The sequence below is a fragment of the Engystomops pustulosus genome, unplaced genomic scaffold (genome assembly GCF_040894005.1).
Source record: "Engystomops pustulosus unplaced genomic scaffold, aEngPut4.maternal MAT_SCAFFOLD_93, whole genome shotgun sequence".
Taxonomy (NCBI): Eukaryota; Metazoa; Chordata; class Amphibia; order Anura; family Leptodactylidae; genus Engystomops; species Engystomops pustulosus.
In genome coordinates this window covers 193,089-220,780 of record NW_027284979.1, presented here as the reverse complement: position 1 = coordinate 220,780, position 27,692 = coordinate 193,089, and the positions used below count along the sequence as shown (strand labels likewise).

General features: G+C 56.7%; 1 protein-coding gene across 1 annotated transcript in view; it reads right to left on the bottom strand.

Moving 5' to 3' along the window:
- The window catches only part of FANCD2 (FA complementation group D2), a 149,163-nt gene extending 129,462 nt beyond the window's left edge, over nt 1-19,701 (bottom strand). The window contains 8 exon segments of the mRNA XM_072131570.1: nt 15,427-15,505; nt 15,602-15,654; nt 15,762-15,828; nt 15,998-16,104; nt 18,046-18,113; nt 18,590-18,724; nt 18,924-18,994; nt 19,594-19,701. Coding sequence (XP_071987671.1) covers nt 15,427-15,505; nt 15,602-15,654; nt 15,762-15,828; nt 15,998-16,104; nt 18,046-18,113; nt 18,590-18,724; nt 18,924-18,981 — 567 coding nt within the window. The 5' untranslated portion in view covers nt 18,982-18,994; nt 19,594-19,701.
- Between the last annotated feature and the right edge of the window lie 7,991 nt (nt 19,702-27,692).

Genomic DNA, 27,692 nt, shown 5'->3' with positions numbered 1-27,692 from the left:
TGGAGGAGGGAGATGGCAAGGGGGCACCCAAACAGGGGCCCACAACGGAAGCGCAGCGCCACCTGGCCCAGGATACAGAAGAACAGATGGAGGAGGGAGATGGCAAGGGGGCACCCAAACAGGGGCCCACAACGGAAGCGCAGCGCCACCTGGCCCAGGATACAGAAGAACAGATGGAGGAGGGAGATGGCAAGGGGGCACCCAAACAGGGGCCCAAAACGGAAGCGCAGCGCCACCTGGCCCAGGATACAGAAGAACAGATGGAGGAGGGAGATGGCAAGGGGGCACCCAAACAGGGGCCCACAACGGAAGCGCAGCGCCACCTGGCCCAGGATACAGAAGAACAGATGGAGGAGGGAGATGGCAAGGGGGCACCCAAACAGGGGCCCAAAACGGAAGCGCAGCGCCACCTGGCCCAGGATACAGAAGAACAGATGGAGGAGGGAGATGGCAAGGGGGCACCCAAACAGGGGCCCACAACGGAAGCGCAGCGCCACCTGGCCCAGGATACAGAAGAACAGATGGAGGAGGGAGATGGCAAGGGGGCACCCAAACAGGGGCCCAAAACGGAAGCGCAGCGCCACCTGGCCCAGGATACAGAAGAACAGATGGAGGAGGGAGATGGCAAGGGGGCACCCAAACAGGGGCCCACAACGGAAGCGCAGCGCCACCTGGCCCAGGATACAGAAGAACAGATGGAGGAGGGAGATGGCAAGGGGGCACCCAAACAGGGGCCCAAAACGGAAGCGCAGCGCCACCTGGCCCAGGATACAGAAGAACAGATGGAGGAGGGAGATGGCAAGGGGGCACCCAAACAGGGGCCCAAAACGGAAGCGCAGCGCCACCTGGCCCAGGATACAGAAGAACAGATGGAGGAGGGAGATGGCAAGGGGGCACCCAAACAGGGGCCCAAAAAGGAAGCGCAGCGCCACCTGGCCCAGGATACAGAAGAACAGATGGAGGAGGGAGATGGCAAGGGGGCACCCAAACAGGGGCCCACAACGGAAGCGCAGCGCCACCTGGCCCAGGATACAGAAGAACAGATGGAGGAGGGAGATGGCAAGGGGGCACCCAAACAGGGGCCCAAAACGGAAGCGCAGCGCCACCTGGCCCAGGATACAGAAGAACAGATGGAGGAGGGAGATGGCAAGGGGGCACCCAAACAGGGGCCCAAAACGGAAGCGCAGCGCCACCTGGCCCAGGATACAGAAGAACAGATGGAGGAGGGAGATGGCAAGGGGGCACCCAAACAGGGGCCCAAAACGGAAGCGCAGCGCCACCTGGCCCAGGATACAGAAGAACAGATGGAGGAGGGAGATGGCAAGGGGGCACCCAAACAGGGGCCCACAACGGAAGCGCAGCGCCACCTGGCCCAGGATACAGAAGAACAGATGGAGGAGGGAGATGGCAAGGGGGCACCCAAACAGGGGCCCAAAACGGAAGCGCAGCGCCACCTGGCCCAGGATACAGAAGAACAGATGGAGGAGGGAGATGGCAAGGGGGCACCCAAACAGGGGCCCAAAACGGAAGCGCAGCGCCACCTGGCCCAGGATACAGAAGAACAGATGGAGGAGGGAGATGGCAAGGGGGCACCCAAACAGGGGCCCAAAAAGGAAGCGCAGCGCCACCTGGCCCAGGATACAGAAGAACAGATGGAGGAGGGAGATGGCAAGGGGGCACCCAAACAGGGGCCCACAACGGAAGCGCAGCGCCACCTGGCCCAGGATACAGAAGAACAGATGGAGGAGGGAGATGGCAAGGGGGCACCCAAACAGGGGCCCAAAACGGAAGCGCAGCGCCACCTGGCCCAGGATACAGAAGAACAGATGGAGGAGGGAGATGGCAAGGGGGCACCCAAACAGGGGCCCAAAACGGAAGCGCAGCGCCACCTGGCCCAGGATACAGAAGAACAGATGGAGGAGGGAGATGGCAAGGGGGCACCCAAACAGGGGCCCAAAACGGAAGCGCAGCGCCACCTGGCCCAGGATACAGAAGAACAGATGGAGGAGGGAGATTGGGATATCCCAGTGAATAAACAATCAATACAGGAAATCTCGCAACTATCAAAAACTGTAATGAGGCAGCAAATGTGACAGCACCGCAGGAGATACAATGCGAATTAGAGAAGATGAGGGAGAAGGACGCCAAGGTCGCTTCAATAAAGCAAGAAGTGCTGAATGTAAAAACAGAAATGGCTAGATTAAAAAAAGAAAATAAAGATCTGAGCGACAAAATAAGCGACCTAGAAGACACATCGCGCGGAGCAAACATACGGATTCCCTGACGGGGCTGAGGGGAAGGACCCCATAGACCTTGTGGCTTAGCGAACAGGTGGGAGTGGATAAACTGTCCAAACACTTCGGGGTGAAACCCAACCCTCCAGGCTATCCTCCAAGGCACCTCCTGGTGAAGATGCTCTCCAGTAAGGACAGAGATACCAAGACGGAAGTGGTATATGGGAATACGGAAATAATGTGTTTCCCAGACTTTTCTAGGAATACCCAGATGAAGAGGAAAACGTTTATGGATGTGAAAAGAAGGATGAGGAAAGCAGAGATTAAATACGCATTGTTGTTTCCTGAAAACTGCCTGTAATATTCCAAGGAAAACCTCTTCTCTAATCCTCAGGAGGCGACAGAGAGGCGGCATAGTAAAGGGTTCTAGCAGCTGGCTATGGGGGGTGACGGCCATCATGCCCATCAGAGCTGTGCAATTAATGTCAGTCCAGCATATAATGCAGGAGTTCTCTGTTGTGGGTTTCCTTTTTCCCTGTGATGTGTAGACTCCTTGGATATCATGGACATCATAGCAAGCAGGAGCTAAAAGGCCATTCAGCGCATAGTTATGGGAGATGGCCACTCATCCAAGAGTAGGTGATCATCGATCTGAACCGGCGAGAGGGACAGACAAGCTCCATATGGTTTATTTAATAAAGAAATAATATTAAAGGGGGGGGGGGGGGACGGACCACGTGGCTCAGAGCAAAGAGACCAACATGGACCGGAACGGGTCTATGATAGGCCATTTGGGATGGGGGGGCTCCAGTCAGGGATCCACTGGGAGGGGGGTAAAAATTATCTCATGGAACGTTAGGGGCTTAAATGAGAGGGTGAAAAGAAGGGCGGTGCTGATTGTGTAGAGACATTTACCTGGGACTGTGATCCTAATGGAGACACATTTGACAAGCGATACTGTATTCAGAATTGAAAGAAGATGGTCTGAAACTAAACTACATCCTCGTCTAGAGGCCGGAGTGTATTCATTCACAACAGAATCGATATTAAAATATTAGAAAGCCGTATTGACAGCCTGGGAAGGTATATATCCATTGATTGTATACTACAAGGTGTACGTTGTATATATCCCTCCCCCGTACAGCGGTGAAATAATCAACTGCTGCAATTCTTAGAGAATAAACCAAACTGCCCAGTCTTATCCTGCGGAGACTGTAACTTATCAGCCAAAAACAGGATCGGATAAATCTAACTAGAAGAGCAGAAGGAGCAACGCCACTGACAAAGCCACGTACACAGATTGGGGATAAAAAAGCTTTTTCCTGCCATATCTGCATTATGTAATGACTGGGGTATGAAGTAAATCCCCTCTCTGATGACTCGCTTCTGGGTTTATGTATGAAGGGCACTGACGTAGGGCTACGAACCCCCGTAACAATTAACGCCCATTGGCTAACAATAATGGACGAAGATGAAATGATACTACAGGATTAATATAACAGAAGCCTGGGATGCAATGAAGGCCTTCCGAAGGGGGCGGCCAGAAAGAAGGAAGAGAGCTGAAAAGAAAAAGTGCAGAAAATTAAAGATCGACGCACTATAGACCCCACAGAGGAGCCTGGCACGGAGCTGGAAGAGGCACGCAGAGTAGAAACAGCACAGCACGCATCCTTATTCTCCGGGTACAAGCGGCTTCATGAGGGAGGAAGACCGGCAAATATTGTAAAGCAACAAGAACACCAGAAAAATATAGACGCCATAGGGAATAAGATAGAGGAGATTACACATAGGCCAGAGGAAATTACACATAGGCCAGAGGAAATTACACATAGGCCAGAGGAAATTACACATAGGCCAGAGGAAATTACACATAGGCCAGAGGAAATTACACATAGGCCAGAGGAAATTACACATAGGCCAGAGGAAATTACACATAGGCCAGGGGAAATTACACATAGGCCAGGGGAAATTACACATAGGCCAGAGGAAATTACACATAGGCCAGGGGAAATTACACATAGGCCAGGGGAAATTACACATAGGCCAGGGGAAATTACACATAGGCCAGAGGAAATTACACATAGGCCAGGGGAAATTACACATAGGCCAGAGGAAATTACACATAGGCCAGAGGAAATTACACATAGGCCAGAGGAAATTACACATAGGCCAGGGGAAATTACACATAGGCCAGAGGAAATTACACATAGGCCAGGGGAAATTACACATAGGCCAGAGGAAATTACACATAGGCCAGAGGAAATTACACATAGGCCAGAGGAAATTACACATAGGCCAGAGGAAATTACACATAGGCCAGAGGAAATTACACATAGGCCAGAGGAAATTACACATAGGCCAGAGGAAATTACACATAGGCCAGAGGAAATTACACATAGGCCAGGGGAAATTACACATAGGCCAGGGGAAATTACACATAGGCCAGAGGAAATTACACATAGGCCAGAGGAAATTACACATAGGCCAGAGGAAATTACACATAGGCCAGGGGAAATTACACATAGGCCAGGGGAAATTACACATAGGCCAGAGGAAATTACACATAGGCCAGGGGAAATTACACATAGGCCAGGGGAAATTACACATAGGCCAGGGGAAATTACACATAGGCCAGGGGAAATTACACATAGGCCAGGGGAAATTACACATAGGCCAGAGGAAATTACACATAGGCCAGAGGAAATTACACATAGGCCAGAGGAAATTACACATAGGCCAGGGGAAATTACACATAGGCCAGGGGAAATTACACATAGGCCAGAGGAAATTACACATAGGCCAGAGGAAATTACACATAGGCCAGAGGAAATTACACATAGGCCAGGGGAAATTACACATAGGCCAGAGGAAATTACACATAGGCCAGAGGAAATTACACATAGGCCAGGGGAAATTACACATAGGCCAGGGGAAATTACACATAGGCCAGGGGAAATTACACATAGGCCAGAGGAAATTACACATAGGCCAGAGGAAATTACACATAGGCCAGAGGAAATTACACATAGGCCAGAGGAAATTACACATAGGCCAGGGGAAATTACACATAGGCCAGGGGAAATTACACATAGGCCAGAGGAAATTACACATAGGCCAGGGGAAATTACACATAGGCCAGGGGAAATTACACATAGGCCAGGGGAAATTACACATAGGCCAGGGGAAATTACACATAGGCCAGAGGAAATTACACATAGGCCAGGGGAAATTACACATAGGCCAGGGGAAATTACACATAGGCCAGGGGAAATTACACATAGGCCAGAGGAAATTACACATAGGCCAGAGGAAATTACACATAGGCCAGAGGAAATTACACATAGGCCAGGGGAAATTACACATAGGCCAGGGGAAATTACACATAGGCCAGAGGAAATTACACATAGGCCAGAGGAAATTACACATAGGCCACAGGAAATTACACATAGGCCAGAGGAAATTACACATAGGCCAGAGGAAATTACACATAGGCCAGAGGAAATTACACATAGGCCAGAGGAAATTACACATAGGCCAGGGGAAATTACACATAGGCCAGAGGAAATTACACATAGGCCAGAGGAAATTAAGGACATCTTTTTAAAGAATTTTGAGGAACTATATAAATCTGAACTGCAAATGAGAAATGATGAGATAAAATTTTTTTTTTTTCAGGGGTAGAATTCCCAAAATGAACGAGTGATCAGAGGAGGGAATTGGAGAAAGCGATCTCCCTAGAAGAACTACGGGAAATACAGCAGCCGGCACAGATGGTCTGCCCTTAGAGGTCTACAGGAGGTCCGGTGGAGTATTACTTCCGGCCCTACTGGAGACATTACAGGGGGCAATGATGGGGGGCATGCTCCCCAACACAATGAACCAGGCAGTTATTACACTAATATTACAGAAGAGTAAGGATATATATGAGGTGGACTCTTACCGCCCAATATCCTGCAATAAGACTGAGGAATGTAATATGGGATTTAGTGGATGAAGATTAGGCAGGATTTGTGCCAATATACAACTGGGATGCGCAGGAGGCTGCTCCATCCTGTCCATTGATGCGTCTAAGGCGTTTGACAGGGTGGAGTGGCTCCCACTTTGGGAGATTCTGATGGGGTTTGGTTTTGGACCAAACTTTATTAGATGGATCCAACTGTTGTACATGGAACCTAAAGCTTGTATAAAAATTGGGAGTTCAGTAACTAGAATGTTTACAATAAAAAGAGGAACCCGACAGCGATGCCCCCTCTCCCCCTCTCTCTCCCTCCCTCTCTCTCCCTACCTCTCTCTCCCTTCCCTCGCTGCCTCTCTCTCTCCCTCCCTCTCTCCTCCTCTCTGCCTCTCTCTCTCTCCTCTCTCTCTCCTGACCGCTCTCTCTCTCCTCTCCCCCCTCTCTCTCTGTCTCTCTCTCTCCTCTCTGCCTCTCCCCTCTCTGCCTCTCTCTCTCCTCTCTGCCTCTCCCCTCTCTGCCTCTCTCTCTCCCCTCTCTGCCTCTCTCTCTCCCCTCTCTGCCTCTCTCTCTCCCCTCTCTGCCTCTCTCTCTCCTATCTGCCTCTCTCTCTCCTATCTGCCTCTCTCTCTCCTATCTGCCTCTCTCTCTCTCCTATCTGCCTCTCTCTCTCTCCTATCTGCCTCTCTCTCTCCTATCTGCCTCTCTCTCTCCTATCTGCCTCTCTCTCTCCTATCTGCCTCTCTCTCTCCTCTCTGCCTCTCTTCCCTCTCTGCCTCTCTCTCTCTTCCCTCTCTGCCTCTCTCTCTCTTCCCTCTCTGCCTCTCTCTCTCCTGCCTTTATGCCTCTCCCCTCTCTGCCTCTCTCTCTCTCTCCTCTCTGCCTCTCTCTCTCTCCTCTCTGCCTCTCTCTCTCTTCCCTCTCTGCCTCTCTCTCTCCTGCCTTTATGCCTCTCCCCTCTCTGCCTCTCTCTCTCCTCTCTGCCTCTCTCTCTCTCTCCTCTCCCCCTCTCTCTCTCTCCTCTCCCCTCTCTCTCTCCCCTCTTCTCTCTCTCCCCTCTCTCCCCCTCTTCTCTCTCTCCCCCTCTTCTCTCTCTCTCCCTCTTCTCTCTCTCTCCCTCTTCTCTCTCTCTCCCTCTTCTCTCTCTCTCCCTCTCCCTCTCCCCCTCTCTCTCTCTCCCTCTCTCTCTCTCCCTCTCTGTCTCTCTCTCTCCCTCCCTCTCTCTCCCCCCCTCTCTCTCTCCCTCCCTCCCTCTCTCTCCCTCTCTCTCTCCCCCTCTCCCCCTCTCTCTGTCTCTCTCTCTCTCTCTCCCCCCTCTCTCTCTTCCTCTGTCTCTCTCTCCCTCTCTCTCTCCCTCTCTCTCTCCCCCTCTCCCTCTCTCTGTCTCTCTCTCTCCCCCCCTCTCTCTTCCTCTGTCTCTCTCTCCCTCCCCCTCTCCCTCTCTCTCTCCCCCTCTCCCTCTCTCTGTCTCTCTCTCTCTCTCCCCCCCCCTCTCTCTTCCTCTGTCTCTCTCTCCCTCCCCCTCTCCCTCTGTCTCTCTCTCTCTCTCCCCCCTCTCTCTCTTCCTCTGTCTCTCTCTCCCTCTCTTCCTCTGTCTCTCTCTCCCTCTCTCTCCCCCCCCCCTCTCTCTCTCCCCCCCTCTCTCTCCCCCTCTCCCTCTCCCCCTCTCCCTCCCCCTCTCCCTCTCCCCCTCTCCCTGTCTCTCTCTCTCTCCCCCCCCCTCTCTCTCTTCCTCTGTCTCTCTCTTCCTCTGTCTCTCTCCCTCTCTCTCTCCCTCTCCCCCCTCTCTCGCCCCCTCTCTCGCCCCCTCTCTCTCTCTCTCTCTCTCTCCCCCTCTCTCTCTCCCCCCCTCTCGCCCCCTCTCTCTCTCTCTCTCTCCCCCCTCTCTCTCTCCCCCCCTCTCCCTCCCTCTCTCTCCCCCCTCTCTCTCTCCCCCCCTCTCTCTCCCCCCCCTCTCTCTCCCCCCCTCGCTGTTTGCATTATCCATTGAGTTGTTGGCTATTCTCTGCAGAGGGAACAATAATATCGTTGGATTCGGCAGCAGAGGGGAGGAGGAGAAGATTCTTCTTCATGCAGACGATCTGATGTTCTGCTTAAGCCAAACAGAGAAATCGCTGCCTATAGTTATAGAGACAATTAAGGAATACGGGGAATTTTCAGGACTGGCCGTGAATTGGGATAAATCCACAATATTACCGCTGGAGGAGATGGAGATCGGAGGAGTGGGAGAAGAAGAATAGCTCCAATATTTGGGACTTAAGATTGGGAGAAGGGCGAACTCCTTTCTGGATTCTAATCTGGTTCCTCTGATTAAAAAATTAGGAAGAAAATGAAAGTATGGGTCACGCTCCCCATCTCACCAGCAGACAGGATAGCCCTAACCAAGATGACCATATTACCTCCACTGGATTATATCACATCTGCCACTCCAATATGTAGAAATAGGACAATAGAAACCTTGGGGCAGAAAGCGGGTACGAATAAAAATCCAATACCTAAGCAGAGCCAGAGGCAAAGGGGGTACAGAGCTGCCCAACATCTTCTGGTGTTATACGCCTTCTACCCTGCAATGTTTAACAGCTGAGAACAGGAAGAGGATAATTAAGGCTAAAGCTAAAAACTTAGAGACTGATAAAGGCAGAATCCGGATTATTACGGGATATTACAATGTCACAAACACCTTTATGTAAACTTGGGAGCGGTTCAAGCACAGTTTTATCATGAAGGGGGGTACAGAATAAACTCCTCTGTGGAATAATCTGGGATTAGAAGAATTTAGGGATTATCACGACAAACAATTCTGGGAAGATAGGGGAATATGGTCGGCGGCACAGCTGGAAATTTAAGGACTTTTCTCACTGGAGGATAAGCTTTATTATAAGTACGTACACCTAGCCTATAGAACGGGGAGAATAGCAAAGAAGGAAAAACTTCACCAGACAATACAAACACATTACATTTTGGGGGGGGGTCACGGGACAAAAAGAAGACACTAAGATCTATAAGTACTTGCTGTATATGAACATGTCAGTACACGTAAGTGGGCGAGGGAGATAGGTGAAGCATCTACAATACTATAGAACTGGATGGACTATTATTATCTATAGACTGTAGCCCAAGGAGGATCAGTAAGTGTAAAAACGGGAAAGAGATGGAACGCCGTAAATACAAGGAGAGAAACGCTCCGGAACTGCAAACCAACTATGGACTTTAGGGAAGACGTCCACAAAAGGATAAAGACGGTGACGCAGATCGACATAGCAGACACCCCGGACGTAAGGATTTTAGCTAGTTTGACGAAATTAGAAGGCGCCTCATGTAAAATCAGATGGATATTAAGAGCGTTATTTATAGGAAGGCGTCTACTAGTCAGGAGATGGTGTCACAAGAACCACCAAAACTAAAGGAGTGGGAAAGGCAACGAGATCGGATTCAAAAACGTGAAGAGATCAAATATTGTGAGATGGCTAATCTCCTAGAAGGGAAAATAGACCCCCTGCTCCTGGTTCCTATGGATATTTGTGGGTTTTTTTGTTTTTTTAGGGGTATGGGGGGGGGGGTATTGTAGTAGATATATCTTTTGTTAGATGTGTGTGATTTTTGTAATAAGAAAATTTAATAATAAAAAAAAAAACCTCAAGTGGAATCAGAACACAATTAGATGCTGGATTTGTAATGTTCTTGCCATGTGGATAATATAATAGAATGTAATATAATTGTTGTATTAGCAATATTGGTAGCCGGCTCCTGCACTTTCCAGGTACTGGATTCTTATTCTGATCCGGGGAGGGGGTGGTTTTCTTGATCCGGGGAGGGGGCGGTTTTCTTGATCCGGGGAGGGGGGCGGTTTTCTTGATCCGGGGAGGGGGGCGGTTTTCTTGATCCGGGGAGGGGGGCGGTTTTCTTGATCCGGGGAGGGGGCGGTTTTCTTGATCCGGGGAGGGGGGCGGTTTTCTTGATCCGGGGAGGGGCGGTTTCTTGATCCGGGGAGGGGCGGTTTCTGATCCGGGAGGGGCGGTTTTCTGATCCCGGAGGGGCGGTTTCTGATCCCGGAGGGGCGGTTTCTGATCCCGGAGGGGCGGTTTCTGATCCCGGAGGGGCGGTTTTCTTGATCCCGGAGGGGCGGTTTTCTTGATCCCGGAGGGGCGGTTTCTGATCCCGGAGGGGCGGTTTCTGATCCCGGAGGGGGCGGTTTTCTTGATCCGGGGAGGGGGCGGTTTTCTTGATCCGGGGAGGGGGCGGTTTTCTTGATCCGGGGAGGGGGGCGGTTTTCTTGATCCGGGGAGGGGGGCGGTTTTCTTGATCCGGGGAGGGGGGCGGTTTTCTTGATCCCGGAGGGGCGGTTTTCTTGATCCCGGAGGGGCGGTTTTCTTGATCCCGGAGGGGCGGTTTTCTTGATCCCGGAGGGGCGGTTTTCTTGATCCCGGAGGGGCGGTTTTCTTGATCCCGGAGGGGCGGTTTCTGATCCCGGAGGGGCGGTTTCTGATCCCGGAGGGGCGGTTTCTGATCCCGGAGGGGCGGTTTTCTTGATCCCGGAGGGGCGGTTTCTGATCCCGGAGGGGCGGTTTCTGATCCCGGAGGGGCGGTTTCTGATCCGGGAGGGGCGCTCTTGGAGGCCGTCAGCTTCTTCTATGCAATGTTCACTCTCCAAACTCCGGGCAGCTAGGGTTCCTGTCGAGGGTCTTGACTCGATTTGTTGACCATTGACAGGGGGAGATTTTAATGTAGCATTCTCTGAAACGCGGGATCGCATGTCAATCCAGGGCACTCCCCCGACACAACAGCAATCTAAACTTTCAATAGGTTTCAGAAGACGAATACGTAAACATGACCTCTGACCTATGGCGAGGGGCCAAGCCCACAGCTCGGGGATACTCTTTCCATTCCCCTCCACATAAGACACACACATATAGACTACTTCTTTGGGGATATCTCAGCGATTCGCGCTTCTCCTGGTCAGGTCACGCCCCGGTCACAGTCGAGCTGTGGTTTATAACCCACCCCCCACCCCCCCACTCCACGTAATGAAACTCCTAACCCACAATATTACAGAAGAGGCGCTGCGCATATTTTTCGGATAACTCCCCGTCGGCCCCCTCACTACGGGAAGCACATGAAGTAGTGTACTGTGGTTATCCCATATCCCAGGCCACATGTAAAACTACCAGCGGTGGGGGGGGGGAACTACCAGCGGTGGGGGAACTACCAGCGGTGGGGAGGGGGGGGGGGGGAACTACCAGCGGTGGGGGGAACTACCAGCGGTGGGGGGGGGGGGGGGGGATCAGGTAAGAGCCTCACTCCGGAGCAGCGGCAGACTACACTCCCCTGTACAGGAGCAGGTGGGATCAGGTAAGAGCCTCACTCCGGAGCAGCGGCAGACTACACTCCCCTGTACAGGAGCAGGTGGGATCAGGTAAGAGCTCTATGAAACCGGTGCCGGACGCCTGAACCGTTACACAAATGCTTCCCTAATATCCGCTGGAGATGTGGAGGCCCCGACGCTTCACTGTTCCACGGTATTTGGAGTAGTCCGGCCCTGCAGTACAGTACATCCTAGGGGCTCCGGTGCCCGGCTGTTTCTGCATATAGAGATCCCTGCCGGCATTACACGCTCAGCTCCGGGACCTTACATCCATGGAATATATTAGCGCAATGCTGGAGAGGACCTGGACTCCATGGCACACCCATAGTGCGGATATCAGATTGTCTCCTGTATGGATCTCATGCTATTAGAGACGAGTGTGACGATGGCAGAGACCCAGACTGATTTCTATAGGTTCCTTTGTTCTAAATATTCTTCCATAAAATAAAAAAAAATAAGAAAAATCACACGTGTTGGGTATCGCCGCGTCCTAAAACGCCCAAACCATCAGTATAAGAACGGCCCTCAACACCTCATACCCCCCCCAGTATATCCCCCACATAACCCCCCTGCGAAGGCCCCGACCCAAAGGATAAGGAGGAGGTGTCAGTGAGCACAGAATATAAAGCGTATACACAGCGACCACAAGCAGACGCCACACCCCGGAGACTTTTCCGCACTTTTATAACCGGCGCCGCAGATAATGAGCCCCAGAACCTCTCTGTTAGGAGCAAGTGTGTGCAAAAGACGTTACAGATGGGGAGGAGCTCCCATTGCACTCGCACACCGGCACGCAGTGTACTATAGCACCTGTGAACAGGAGCAACAACAATGGATCTAATGAATGATGTTACAGATGGGGAGGAGCTCCCATTGCACTCGCACACCAGCACGCAGTGTACTATAGCACCTGTGAACAGGCGCAACAACAATGGATCTAATAATGATGTTACAGGTGGGAGGAGCTCCCATTGCACTCCAGCACGAAGTGTACTATAGCACCTGTGAACAGGAGCAACAACAATGGATCTAATGAATGATGTTACAATTTAACACACCGGAGAGCTGGGATCACACCTCCGGCGCCCCCTGGGGTTGTCCATGCATTGGAATGACACAATAGCTAACTGCGCTACACTTGGATTGGCTGACAGATAATAATACATCAGACCTTTTATTGTTCCATAATAATATTAAAAGTTACGTTATAGACCAGCGGGTGTCAGCGAGGTCCTAATCTGTCAGCAGAAGATACTAAACTTAGGGGAGGCGGGGCCTCCTGCAGAGGTAACGCCTCTAACCCCATCATGGAGGGAGAGACTACTTACCTAATGAGGTAGATCCCCAGGCTCCGTCTATTCAATGGATTCAAAATCATTAAAAACATTGTCTTCGTTTTATGTAAATTAGCAGAAGAGCCGAGGGCTCGGATTCTGTGTGACACGTTGCACTTTATTATTTGCCACGGCCAGAGCGGTGCGAGGGCTCGGATTCTGTGTGACACGTTGCACTTTATTATTTGCCACGGCCAGAGCGGTGCGAGGGCTCGGATTCTGTGTGACACGTTGCACTTTATTATTTGCCACGTCCAGAGCCGTGCGAGGGCTCGGATTCTGTGTGACACGTTGCACTTTATTATTTGCCACGTCCAGAGCCGTGCGAGGGCTCAGATTCTGTGTGACACGTTGCACTTTATTATTTGCCACGTCCAGAGCGGTGCGAGGGCTCGGATTCTGTGTGACACGTTGCACTTTATTATTTGCCACGTCCAGAGCCGTGCGAGGGCTCGGATTCTGTGTGACACGTTGCACTTTATTATTTGCCACGTCCAGAGCGGTGCAAGGGCTCGGATTCTGTGTGACACGTTGCACTTTATTATTTGCCACGTCCAGAGCCGTACGATTTCGCACCTAGCGGCTCCCTACACAGGAATAAGACGTGTCCCATCTGTCCCAGGACGCTGCGCATTACTATGGAGAGAGGTCACCCCTGCTCCCCTCCACGGGGCCAGACGTACACCCTCCCTGCACAGAGCACAGCAGTGTGAGGTCTGATTACACATCTCTCCAGGGACAGTACATAACACTGGCTGCAGGGAGCACAGAGCACAGCAGTGTGAGGTCTGATTACACATCTCTCCAGGGACAGTACATAACACTGACTGCAGAGAGCACAGAGCACTGCAGTGTGAGGTCTGATTACACATCTCTCCAGGGACAGTACATAACACTGGCTGCAGGGAGCACAGAGCACAGCAGTGTGAGGTCTGATTACACATCTCTCCAGGGACAGTACATAACACTGGCTGCAGGGAGCACAGAGCACAGCAGTGTGAGGTCTGATTACACATCTCTCCAGGGACAATACATAACACTGGCTGCAGAGAGCACAGAGCACAGCAGTGTGAGGTCTGATTACACATCTCTCCAGGGAGAGTACATAACACTGGCTGCAGAGGAGCACAGAGCACAGCAGTGTGAGGTCTGATTACACATCTCTCCAGGGACAGTACATAACACTGGCTGCAGGGAGCACAGAGCACAGCAGTGTGAGGTCTGATTACACATCTCTCCAGGGACAATACATAACACTGGCTGCAGAGAGCACAGAGCACAGCAGTGTGAGTCTGATTACACATCTCTCCAGGGACAGTACATAACACTGGCTGCAGGGAGCACAGAGCACAGCAGTGTGAGGTCTGATTACACATCTCTCCAGGGAGAGTACATAACACTGGCTGCAGAGGAGCACAGAGCACAGCAGTGTGAGGTCTGATTACACATCTCTCCAGGGACAATACATAACACTGGCTGCAGAGAGCACAGAGCACAGCAGTGTGAGGTCTGATTACACATCTCTCCAGGGAGAGTACATAACACTGGCTGCAGAGAGCACAGAGCACAGCAGTGTGAGGTCTGATTACACATCTCTCCAGGGACAGTACATAACACTGGCTGCAGGGAGCACAGAGCACAGCAGTGTGAGGTCTGATTACACATCTCTCCAGGGACAGTACATAACACTGGCTGCAGGGAGCACAGAGCACAGCAGTGTGAGGTCTGATTACACATCTCTCCAGGGACAGTACATAACACTGGCTGCAGGGAGCACAGAGCACAGCAGTGTGAGGTCTGATTACACATCTCTCCAGGGACAATACATAACACTGGCTGCAGAGAGCACAGAGCACAGCAGTGTGAGGTCTGATTACACATCTCTCCAGGGGCAATACATAACACTGGCTGCAGAGAGCACAGCAGTGTGAGGTCTGATTACACATCTCTCCAGGGACAATACATAACACTGGCTGCAGAGAGCACAGAGCACAGCAGTGTGAGGTCTGATTACACATCTCTCCAGGAACAATACATAACACTGGCTGCAGAGAGCACAGAGCACAGCAGTGTGAGGTCTGATTACACATCTCTCCAGGGGCAATACATAACACTGGCTGCAGAGAGCACAGAGCACAGCAGTGTGAGGTGTGATTACACATCTCTCCAGGGACAGTACATAACACTGGCTGCAGAGAGCACAGAGCACAGCAGTGTGAGGTCTGATTACACATCTCTCCAGGGACAATACATAACACTGGCTGCAGAGAGCACAGAGCACAGCAGTGTGAGGTCTGATTACACATCTCTCCAGGGACAATACATAACACTGGCTGCAGAGAGCACAGAGCACAGCAGTGTGAGGTCTGATTACACATCTCTCCAGGGACAATACATAACACTGGCTGCAGAGAGCACAGAGCACAGCAGTGTGAGGTCTGATTACACATCTCTCCAGGGACAATACATAACACTGGCTGCACATGCTGACAGTTTCCCTCTGATACGCCGGGTGTGCACCTTCTGTGGACCACGCACACTTACCTTGCCACAAATTAGGTGGTCGAGCCACTTCAGCTGGTTAATGATGAGACGAGGAATACTGATGCCGTCACTGCCAAAACTGGTTAGAAAGAAAAAAAAAAATAGCGGGTCACAGGAGGGGCAGCGCGGAGGAGGAGGAGGGGCAGGGAGGAGGACCCACATCTCCATATCCCACCTGTCATACAGGAACTCCGGCAGCTTCTCAAACAGCAGATTCATCAGCGGCTCCTGAGGAGGAGAAACACAGGAGTCAGCAAGACCGACCGAGGAGGAGGAGCGGCGGGGGTCACAGCACACAGGTCCTGCAGCGCCCCCTATGGGTAGGTGGTACTTACCTGCAGGATGTCGATGTTGAGAAGGATCTTGATGAGGCTGTCATGGAAGGAGCTCAGGAGAGGAGCGCTGCAAAGCATAGAGAGAGATGACGACCTACCTGCCCTGACCCCCCCCCCCCCCCCCCACAGCAGAGAGAGCGCCACCCCCCCCCCTAGCAGAGAGGGCCCCCCCCCTAGAGCAGAGAGCGGCACCCCCCTTCCCCCCCCCCCCCCCCGCAGCAGAGAGCGGCCCCCACCTCCCCTCCGGCTCCTCACTACAGCGGCCACAAGGCAGGAGACAATTCCGGAAGAGATCCCGAACCTCAATGTGAGACTCCAGCCCGGACACAAACTCCTGGAGAACCTGGAACACGGGAGAGGCAGAGCGACACGCGTCACCACAACACGCTACACGCCCTGCAACACGCACCATACACCACGCTACACATATCACCGCTACATGCTGCACACTGCAGAGCGTCACACGTCACCGCTACATACTACACGCTACACACTGCAGAGCGTCACACGTCACCGCTACATACTACACGCTACACACATCACCGCTACATGCTGCACGCTACACACTGCAGAGCGTCACACGTCACCGCTACATGCTACACACATCACCGCTACATGCTGCACGCTACACACTGCAGAGCGTCACACGTCACCGCTACATACTACACACATCACCGCTACATACTACACGCTACACACTGCAGAGCGTCACACGTCACCGCTACATTCTACACGCTACACACATCACCGCTACATTCTACACGCTACACACATCACCGCTACATGCTGCACACTACAGAGCGTCACACGTCACCGCTACATACATCACCCCTACATGCTGCACACTACACACTGCAGAGCGTCACACGTCACCGCTACATACTACACGCTACACACATCACCCCTACATGCTGCACACTACACACTGCAGAGCGTCACACGTCACCGCTACATACTACACGCTACACACATCACCCCTACATGCTGCACACTACAGAGCGTCACACGTCACCGCTACATACTACACGCTACACACATCACCCCTACATGCTGCACACTACACACTGCAGAGCGTCACACGTCACCGCTACATACTACACGCTACACACATCACCGCTACATGCTGCACACTGCAGAGCGTCACACGTCACCGCTACATACTACACGCTACACACATCACCCTACATGCTGCACACTACACACTGCAGAGCGTCACACGTCACCGCTACATACTACACGCTACACACATCACCCCTACATGCTGCACACTACACACTGCAGAGCGTCACACGTCACCGCTACATACTACACACATCACCGCTACATGCTGCACACTACACACTGCAGAGCGTCACACGTCACCGCTACATACTACACGCTACACACTGCAGAGCGTCACACGTCACCGCTACATACTACACGCTACACACATCACCGCTACATGCTGCACACTACACACTGCAGAGCGTCACACGTCACCGCTACATACTACACACATCACCGCTACATGCTGCACACTACACACTGCAGAGCGTCACACGTCACCGCTACATACTACACGCTACACACATCACCCCTACATGCTGCACACTACAGAGCGTCACACGTCACCGCTACATACTACACGCTACACACATCACCCCTACATGCTGCACACTACAGAGCGTCACACGTCACCGCTACATACTACACGCTACACACATCACCCCTACATGCTGCACACTACACACTGCAGAGCGTCACACGTCACCGCTACATACTACACGCTACACACATCACCGCTACATGCTGCACACTGCAGAGCGTCACACGTCACCGCTACATACTACACGCTACACACATCACCCCTACATGCTGCACACTACACACTGCAGAGCGTCACACGTCACCGCTACATACTACACGCTACACACATCACCGCTACATGCTGCACACTACACACTGCAGAGCGTCACACGTCACCGCTACATACTACACACATCACCGCTACATGCTGCACACTACACACTGCAGAGCGTCACACGTCACCGCTACATACTACACGCTACACACATCACCGCTACATGCTGCACACTACACACTGCAGAGCGTCACACGTCACCGCTACATACTACACGCTACACACATCACCCCTACATGCTGCACACTACACACTGCAGAGCGTCACACGTCACCGCTACATACTACACGCTACACACCCCGCACCATACACCACGCTACACGCGTCACCGCTACACACTACATACAACACGCTACACGTGATCCCCGGCTACACACTACACACCTCGGGATGGCGCTGGTGCTTCCCAAGCTTCTGCCGCAAATTCTTCTGGAAAACTCTCTGATCCACAACTACAAACGAAAAAAGGAAAACTACAAAGTGAGAGAGGGGAGCGGGGGCTCCTGTACCGCTAGGGGGCTCCTGTACCGCTAGGGGGGGAGCGGGGCTCCTGTACCGCTAGGGAGGGAACGGGGCTCCTGTACCGCTAGGGGGGGAGCGGGGCTCCTGTACCGCTAGGGGGGGAGCGGGGCTCCTGTACCGCTAGGGGGGGAGCGGGGCTCCTGTACCGCTAGGGGGGGAGCGGGGCTCCTGTACCGCTAGGGGGGGAGCGGGGCTCCTGTACCGCTAGGGGGCTCCTGTACGCTCCTGTACTGTTGGGGGGGAGCGGGGCTCCTGTACTGTTGAGGGGGAGGGGGCTCCTGTACTGTTAGGGGGGGGGGTCCTGTACTGTTAGGGGGGGGGGTCCTGTACTGTTAGGGGGGGGGGGTCCTGTACTGTTAGGGGGGGGGGGTCCTGTACTGTTAGGGGGGTTCCCCCGGCTTCTTACAGATCTCGTTCGGCTGCTCCCCGGGCCTCAGGTTGATGCCGCTGGACGTGAGCAGTTGATGGAAGACGCTGTCACCAGCTGGAGCCAAATTCTGCGGCTTTAACTTTCTGCAGCTGCTGCGGCGCTTCTTAATCTCTGGAACAAAAAACAGACTCGGTGAAGAGAAAAAAGGAGGTTCAAATCTCCTCCGCCAAAATGTATATGTGGGGGGAGGAGTTACACACTGGAGGCTCCACCCTCCTATCAGCTATACAGGTGTGTATGGGGGGTGGAGTTACAGTGGAGGCTCCACCACCTCAGCTATACTGTTGTGCATGGGGGTGGAGTTACACACTGGAGGCTCCGCCTTGCTCCTCCTGGTTCGCCACCTTAGTCCGCCTTCTACCGATCATGGCCGCCTCCTTCCTAGAACAAGAAGATGACGATTACCCGCAATACATGTCTATAGTCACAGAATACAGAGGGGGCGGGCACAGCTCCGGGGTGAAGGGGCAGGGGGCGGGCACAGCTCCGGGGTGAAGGGGCAGGGGGCGGGCACAGCTCCGGGGTGAAGGGGCAGGGGGCGGGCACAGCTCCGGGGTGAAGGGGCAGGGGGCGGGCACAGCTCCGGGGTGAAGGGGCACTCACAGCTCCGGGGTGAAGGGGCAGGGGGCGGGCACAGCTCAGGGGTGAAGGGGCAGGGGGCGGGCACAGCTCAGGGGTGAAGGGGCGGGGGGCGGGCACAGCTCAGGGGTGAAGGGGCGGGGGGCGGGCACAGCTCAGGGGTGAAGGGGCGGGCACAGCTCAGGGGTGAAGGGGCGGGGGGCGGGCACAGCTCAGGGGTGAAGGGGCGGGGGGCGGGCACAGCTCAGGGGTGAAGGGGCGGGGGGCGGGCACAGCTCAGGGGTGAAGGGGCGGGGGGCGGGCACAGCTCAGGGGTGAAGGGGCGGGGGGCGGGCACAGCTCCGGGCCTCGGATTCCCCCTTCTTGTTGTCCCGGGATACCTGACTTCCGCCGCGCCTCACCTGTCTCTTCAGCCTCCAGGAAAGTTGGGTGATCCTAATCCGCGTGCTGTGGGCGGAGCTCCTTCAACCCTTTCCCGCGCTTCTCCTACGAGCCAATCACCTTATTGTATAAAGTGACAACCAATCGCTGTTTTGATTTCCGCCACAGGTCCCGCCCACCTTTTACGTTGCAAGCGATGATTGGATGAACTTTGACGCGGCAACAGCACAAGCCCCGCCTCCCCTCCCACCCGAGAGCGGCAGCATCTCCTGAGGTGACTGTCCCGTCCTAGAGCGGGGTCCCCCATCTCCTGAGGTGACTGTCCCGTCCTAGAGCGGGGTCCCCCGTCTCCTGAGGTGACTGTCCTAGAGCGGGGTCCCCCATCTCCTGAGGTGACTGTCCCGTCCTAGAGCGGGGTCCCCCATCTCCTGAGGTGACTGTCCCGTCCTAGAGCGGGGTCCCCCATCTCCTGAGGTGACTGTCCCGTCCTAGAGCGGGGGCCCCCGTCTCCTGAGGTGACTGTCCTAGAGCGGGGTCCCCCATCTCCTGAGGTGACTGTCCCGTCCTAGAGCGGGGTCCCCCGTCTCCTGAGGTGACTGTCCCGTCCTAGAGCGGGGTCCCCCATCTCCTGAGGTGACTGTCCTAGAGCGGGGTCCCCCATCTCCTGAGGTGACTGTCCTGTCCTAGAGCGGGGTCCCCCATCTCCTGAGGTGACTGTCCTAGAGCGGGGTCCCCCATCTCCTGAGGTGACTGTCCCGTCCTAGAGCGGGGTCCCCCATCTCCTGAGGTGACTGTCCTGTCCTAGAGCGGGGTCCCCCATCTCCTGAGGTGACTGTCCTAGAGCGGGGTCCCCCATCTCCTGAGGTGACTGTCCCGTCCTAGAGCGGGGTCCCCCGTCTCCTGAGGTGACTGTCCCGTTTTAGAGCGGGGTCCCCCATCTCCTGAGGTGACTGTCCTGTCCTAGAGCGGGGTCCCCCATCTCCTGAGGTGACTGTCCCGTCCTAGAGCGGGGTCCCCCATCTCCTGAGGTGACTATCCCGTCCTAGAGCGGGGTCCCCCATCTCCTGAGGTGACTGTCCCGTCCTAGAGCGGGGTCCCCCATCTCCTGAGGTGACTGTCCCGTCCTAGAGCGGGGTCCCCCATCTCCTGAGGTGACTGTCCCGTCCTAGAGCGGGGTCCCCCATCTCCTGAGGTGACTGTCCCGTCCTAGAGCGGGGTCCCCCATCTCCTGAGGTGACTGTCCCGTCCTAGAGCGGGGTCCCCCATCTCCTGAGGTGACTGTCCTAGAGCGGGGTCCCCCATCTCCTGAGGTGACTGTCCTAGAGCGGGGTCCCCCATCTCCTGAGGTGACTGTCCTAGAGCGGGGTCCCCCATCTCCTGAGGTGACTGTCCTAGAGCGGGGTCCCCCATCTCCTGAGGTGACTGTCCTAGAGCGGGGTCCCCCATCTCCTGAGGTGACTGTCCCGTCCTAGAGCAGGGTCCCCCATCTCCTGAGGTGACTGTCCCGTCCTAGAGCAGGGTCCCCCATCTCCTGAGGTGACTGTCCCGTCCTAGAGCGGGGTCCCCCATCTCCTGAGGTGACTGTCCCGTCCTAGAGCGGGGTCCCCCATCTCCTGAGGTGACTGTCCCGTCCTAGAGCGGGGTCCCCCATCTCCTGAGGTGACTGTCCCGTCCTAGAGCGGGGTCCCCCATCTCCTGAGGTGACTGTCCCGTCCTAGAGCGGGGTCCCCCGTCTCCTGAGGTGACTGTCCCGTCCTAGAGCGGGGTCCCCCGTCTCCTGAGGTGACTGTCCCGTCCTAGAGCGGGGTCCCCCGTCTCCTGAGGTGACTGTCCCGTCCTAGAGCGGGGTCCCCCGTCTCCTGAGGTGACTGTCCTAGAGCGGGGTCCCCCATCTCCTGAGGTGACTGTCCCGTCCTAGAGCGGGGTCCCCCATCTCCTGAGGTGACTGTCCTAGAGCGGGGTCCCCCATCTCCTGAGGTGACTGTCCTAGAGCGGGGTCCCCCATCTCCTGAGGTGACTGTCCTAGAGCGGGGTCCCCCATCTCCTGAGATGACTGTCCCGTCCTAGAGCGGGGTCCCCCATCTCCTGAGGTGACTGTCCCGTCCTAGAGCGGGGTCCCCCATCTCCTGAGGTGACTGTCCCGTTTTAGAGCGGGGTCCCCCATCTCCTGAGGTGACTGTCCCGTCCTAGAGCGGGGTCCCCCATCTCCTGAGGTGACTGTCCCGTCCTAGAGCGGGGTCCCCCATCTCCTGAGGTGACTGTCCCGTTTTAGAGCGGGGTCCCCCATCTCCTGAGGTGACTGTCCCGTCCTAGAGCGGGGTCCCCCATCTCCTGAGGTGACTGTCCCGTCCTAGAGCGGGGTCCCCCATCTCCTGAGGTGACTGTCCCGTCCTAGAGCGGGGTCCCCCATCTCCTGAGGTGACTGTCCCGTCCTAGAGCGGGGTCCCCCATCTCCTGAGGTGACTGTCCCGTCCTAGAGCGGGGTCCCCCATCTCCTGAGGTGACTGTCCCGTCCTAGAGCGGGGTCCCCCATCTCCTGAGGTGACTGTCCCGTCCTAGAGCGGGGTCCCCCATCTCCTGAGGTGACTGTCCCGTCCTAGAGCGGGGTCCCCCATCTCCTGAGGTGACTGTCCCGTCCTAGAGCGGGGTCCCCCATCTCCTGAGGTGACTGTCCCGTCCTAGAGCGGGGTCCCCCATCTCCTGAGGTGACTGTCCCGTCCTAGAGCGGGGTCCCCCATCTCCTGAGGTGACTGTCCCGTCCTAGAGCGGGGTCCCCCATCTCCTGAGGTGACTGTCCCGTTTTAGAGCGGGGTCCCCCATCTCCTGAGGAGACTGTCCTGTCCTAGAGCGGGGTCCCCCATCTCCTGAGGTGACTGTCCTAGAGCGGGGTCCCCCATCTCCTGAGGTGACTGTCCCGTCCTAGAGCGGGGTCCCCCATCTCCTGAGGTGACTGTCCCGTCCTAGAGCGGGGTCCCCCATCTCCTGAGGTGACTGTCCCGTCCTAGAGCGGGGTCCCCCATCTCCTGAGGTGACTGTCCCGTCCTAGAGCGGGGTCCCCCATCTCCTGAGGTGACTGTCCTAGAGCGGGGTCCCCCATCTCCTGAGGTGACTGTCCCGTCCTAGAGCGGGGTCCCCCGTCTCCTGAGGTGACTGTCCCGTCCTAGAGCGGGGTCCCCCGTCTCCTGAGGTGACTGTCCTAGAGCGGGGTCCCCCATCTCCTGAGGTGACTGTCCCGTCCTAGAGCGGGGTCCCCCATCTCCTGAGGTGACTGTCCCGTCCTAGAGCGGGGTCCCCCATCTCCTGAGGTGACTGTCCCGTCCTTGAGCGCGGTCCTTCATCTCCTGAGGTGACTGTCCCGTACTAGAGCGGGGTCCCCCATCTCCTGAGGTGACTGTCCCGTCCTTGAGCGCGGTCCTTCATCTCCTGAGGTGACTGTCCCGTCCTAGAGCGGGGTCCCCCATCTCCTGAGGTGACTGTCCTAGAGCGGGGTCCCCCGTCTCCTGAGGTGACTGTCCTGTCCTAGAGCGGGGTCCCCCATCTCCTGAGGTGACTGTCCCGTCCTAGAGCGGGGTCCCCCATCTCCTGAGGTGACTGTCCCGTCCTAGAGCGGGGTCCCCCATCTCCTGAGGTGACTGTCCCGTCCTAGAGCGGGGTCCCCCATCTCCTGAGGTGACTGTCCCGTCCTAGAGCGGGGTCCCCCGTCTCCTGAGGTGACTGTCCCGTCCTAGAGCGGGGTCCCCCGTCTCCTGAGGTGACTGTCCCGTCCTAGAGCGGGGTCCCCCGTCTCCTGAGGTGACTGTCCCGTCCTAGAGCGGGGTCCCCCGTCTCCTGAGGTGACTGTCCCGTCCTAGAGCGGGGTCCCCCGTCTCCTGAGGTGACTGTCCCGTCCTAGAGCGGGGTCCCCCGTCTCCTGAGGTGACTGTCCTAGAGCGGGGTCCCCCATCTCCTGAGGTGACTGTCCTAGAGCGGGGTCCCCCATCTCCTGAGATGACTGTCCCGTCCTAGAGCGGGGTCCCCCATCTCCTGAGGTGACTGTCCCGTCCTAGAGCGGGGTCCCCCGTCTCCTGAGGTGACTGTCCCGTCCTAGAGCGGGGTCCCCCATCTCCTGAGGTGACTGTCCCGTCCTAGAGCGGGGTCCCCCATCTCCTGAGGTGACTGTCCCGTCCTAGAGCGGGGTCCCCCATCTCCTGAGGTGACTGTCCCGTCCTAGAGCGGGGTCCCCCATCTCCTGAGGTGACTGTCCCGTCCTAGAGCGGGGTCCCCCATCTCCTGAGGTGACTGTCCCGTCCTAGAGCGGGGTCCCCCATCTCCTGAGGTGACTGTCCCGTCCTAGAGCGGGGTCCCCCATCTCCTGAGGTGACTGTCCCGTCCTAGAGCGGGGTCCCCCATCTCCTGAGGTGACTGTCCCGTCCTAGAGCGGGGTCCCCCATCTCCTGAGGTGACTGTCCCGTCCTAGAGCGGGGTCCCCCATCTCCTGAGGTGACTGTCCCGTCCTAGAGCGGGGTCCCCCATCTCCTGAGGTGACTGTCCCGTCCTAGAGCGGGGTCCCCCATCTCCTGAGGTGACTGTCCCGTCCTAGAGCGGGGTCCCCCATCTCCTGAGGTGACTGTCCCGTCCTAGAGCGGGGTCCCCCATCTCCTGAGGTGACTGTCCCGTTTTAGAGCGGGGTCCCCCATCTCCTGAGGTGACTGTCCCGTCCTAGAGCGGGGTCCCCCATCTCCTGAGGTGACTGTCCTAGAGCGGGGTCCCCCATCTCCTGAGGTGACTGTCCCGTCCTAGAGCGGGGTCCCCCGTCTACTGAGGTGACTGTCCCGTCCTAGAGCGGGGTCCCCCGTCTCCTGAGGTGACTGTCCTAGAGCGGGGTCCCCCATCTCCTGAGGTGACTGTCCCGTCCTAGAGCGGGGTCCCCCATCTCCTGAGGTGACTGTCCCGTCCTATAGCGGGGTCCCCCATCTCCTGAGGTGACTGTCTTGTCCTTGAGCGCGGTCCCTCATCTCCTGAGGTGACTGTCCCGTCCTAGAGCGGATTCCCTCATCTCCTGAGGTGACTGTCCCGTCCTTGAGCGCGGTCCTTCATCTCCTGAGGTGACTGTCCCGTCCTAGAGCGGGGTCCCCCATCTCCTGAGGTGACTGTCCTAGAGCGGGGTCCCCCGTCTCCTGAGGTGACTGTCCTGTCCTAGAGCGGGGTCCCCCATCTCCTGAGGTGACTGTCCTAGAGCGGGGTCCCCCGTCTCCTGAGGTGACTGTCCCGTCCTAGAGCGGGGTCCCCCATCTCCTGAGGTTACTGTCCCGTCCTAGAGCGGGGTCCCCCATCTCCTGAGGTGACTATCTCGTCCTAGAGCGGGGTCCCCCGTCTCCTGAGGTGACTGTCCTGTCCTAGAGCGGGGTCCCCCGTCTCCTGAGGTGACTGTCCTGTCCTAGAGCGGATTCCCTCATCTCCTGAGGTGACTGTCCCGTCCTAGAGCGGATTCCCTCATCTCCTGAGGTGACTGTCCTGTCCTAGAGCGGGGTCCCCCATCTCCTGAGGTGACTGTCCTGTCCTAGAGCGGGGTCCCCCATCTCCTGAGGTGACTGTCCTAGAGCGGGGTCCCCCATCTCCTGAGGTGACTGTCCTAGAGCGGGGTCCCCCATCTCCTGAGGTGACTGTCCTAGAGCGGGGTCCCCCGTCTCCTGAGGTGACTGTCCTAGAGCGGGGTCCCCCGTCTCCTGAGGTGACTGTCCCGTCCTAGAGCGGGGTCCCCCATCTCCTGAGGTGACTGTCCCGTCCTAGAGCGGGGTCCCCCATCTCCTGAGGTGACTGTCCCGTCCTAGAGCGGGGTCCCCCATCTCCTGAGGTGACTGTCCCGTCCTAGAGCGGGGTCCCCCATCTCCTGAGGTGACTGTCCTAGAGCGGGGTCCCCCATCTCCTGAGGTGACTGTCCTAGAGCGGGGTCCCCCATCTCCTGAGGTGACTGTCCTAGAGCGGGGTCCCCCATCTCCTGAGGTGACTGTCCTAGAGCGGGGTCCCCCATCTCCTGAGGTGACTGTCCTAGAGCGGGGTCCCCCATCTCCTGAGGTGACTGTCCCGTCCTAGAGCAGGGTCCCCCATCTCCTGAGGTGACTGTCCCGTCCTAGAGCGGGGTCCCCCATCTCCTGAGGTGACTGTCCCGTCCTAGAGCGGGGTCCCCCATCTCCTGAGGTGACTGTCCCGTCCTAGAGCGGGGTCCCCCATCTCCTGAGGTGACTGTCCCGTCCTAGAGCGGGGTCCCCCATCTCCTGAGGTGACTGTCCCGTCCTAGAGCGGGGTCCCCCATCTCCTGAGGTGACTGTCCCGTCCTAGAGCGGGGTCCCCCATCTCCTGAGGTGACTGTCCCGTCCTAGAGCGGGGTCCCCCATCTCCTGAGGTGACTGTCCCGTCCTAGAGCGGGGTCCCCCATCTCCTGAGGTGACTGTCCCGTCCTAGAGCGGGGTCCCCCATCTCCTGAGGTGACTGTCCCGTCCTAGAGCGGGGTCCCCCATCTCCTGAGGTGACTGTCCCGTCCTAGAGCGGGGTCCCCCATCTCCTGAGGTGACTGTCCCGTCCTAGAGCGGGGTCCCCCATCTCCTGAGGTGACTGTCCCGTCCTAGAGCGGGGTCCCCCATCTCCTGAGGTGACTGTCCCGTCCTAGAGCGGGGTCCCCCATCTCCTGAGGTGACTGTCCCGTCCTAGAGCGGGGTCCCCCATCTCCTGAGGTGACTGTCCCGTCCTAGAGCGGGGTCCCCCATCTCCTGAGGTGACTGTCCCGTCCTAGAGCGGGGTCCCCCATCTCCTGAGGTGACTGTCCCGTCCTAGAGCGGGGTCCCCCATCTCCTGAGGTGACTGTCCCGTCCTAGAGCGGGGTCCCCCATCTCCTGAGGTGACTGTCCCGTTTTAGAGCGGGGTCCCCCATCTCCTGAGGAGACTGTCCCGTCCTAGAGCGGGGTCCCCCATCTCCTGAGGTGACTGTCCTAGAGCGGGGTCCCCCATCTCCTGAGGTGACTGTCCCGTCCTAGAGCGGGGTCCCCCGTCTCCTGAGGTGACTGTCCCGTCCTAGAGCGGGGTCCCCCGTCTCCTGAGGTGACTGTCCCGTCCTAGAGCGGGGTCCCCCGTCTCCTGAGGTGACTGTCCTGTCCTAGAGCGGGGTCCCCCATCTCCTGAGGTGACTGTCCCGTCCTAGAGCGGGGTCCCCCATCTCCTGAGGTGACTGTCCCGTCCTAGAGCGGGGTCCCCCATCTCCTGAGGTGACTGTCCCGTTTTAGAGCGGGGTCCCCCATCTCCTGAGGAGACTGTCCCGTCCTAGAGCGGGGTCCCCCATCTCCTGAGGTGACTGTCCTAGAGCGGGGTCCCCCATCTCCTGAGGTGACTGTCCCGTCCTAGAGCGGGGTCCCCCGTCTCCTGAGGTGACTGTCCCGTCCTAGAGCGGGGTCCCCCGTCTCCTGAGGTGACTGTCCCGTCCTAGAGCGGGGTCCCCCATCTCCTGAGGTGACTGTCCCGTCCTAGAGCGGGGTCCCCCATCTCCTGAGGTGACTGTCCCGTCCTAGAGCGGGGTCCCCCATCTCCTGAGGTGACTGTCCCGTCCTTGAGCGCGGTCCTTCATCTCCTGAGGTGACTGTCCCGTACTAGAGCGGGGTCCCCCATCTCCTGAGGTGACTGTCCCGTCCTAGAGCGGGGTCCCCCATCTCCTGAGGTGACTGTCCTAGAGCGGGGTCCCCCGTCTCCTGAGGTGACTGTCCTGTCCTAGAGCGGGGTCCCCCATCTCCTGAGGTGACTGTCCCGTCCTAGAGCGGGGTCCCCCATCTCCTGAGGTGACTGTCCCGTCCTAGAGCGGGGTCCCCCATCTCCTGAGGTGACTGTCCCGTCCTAGAGCGGGGTCCCCCATCTCCTGAGGTGACTGTCCCGTCCTAGAGCGGGGTCCCCCGTCTCCTGAGGTGACTGTCCCATCCTAGAGCGGGGTCCCCCGTCTCCTGAGGTGACTGTCCCGTCCTAGAGCGGGGTCCCCCGTCTCCTGAGGTGACTGTCCCGTCCTAGAGCGGGGTCCCCCGTCTCCTGAGGTGACTGTCCCGTCCTAGAGCGGGGTCCCCCGTCTCCTGAGGTGACTGTCCCGTCCTAGAGCGGGGTCCCC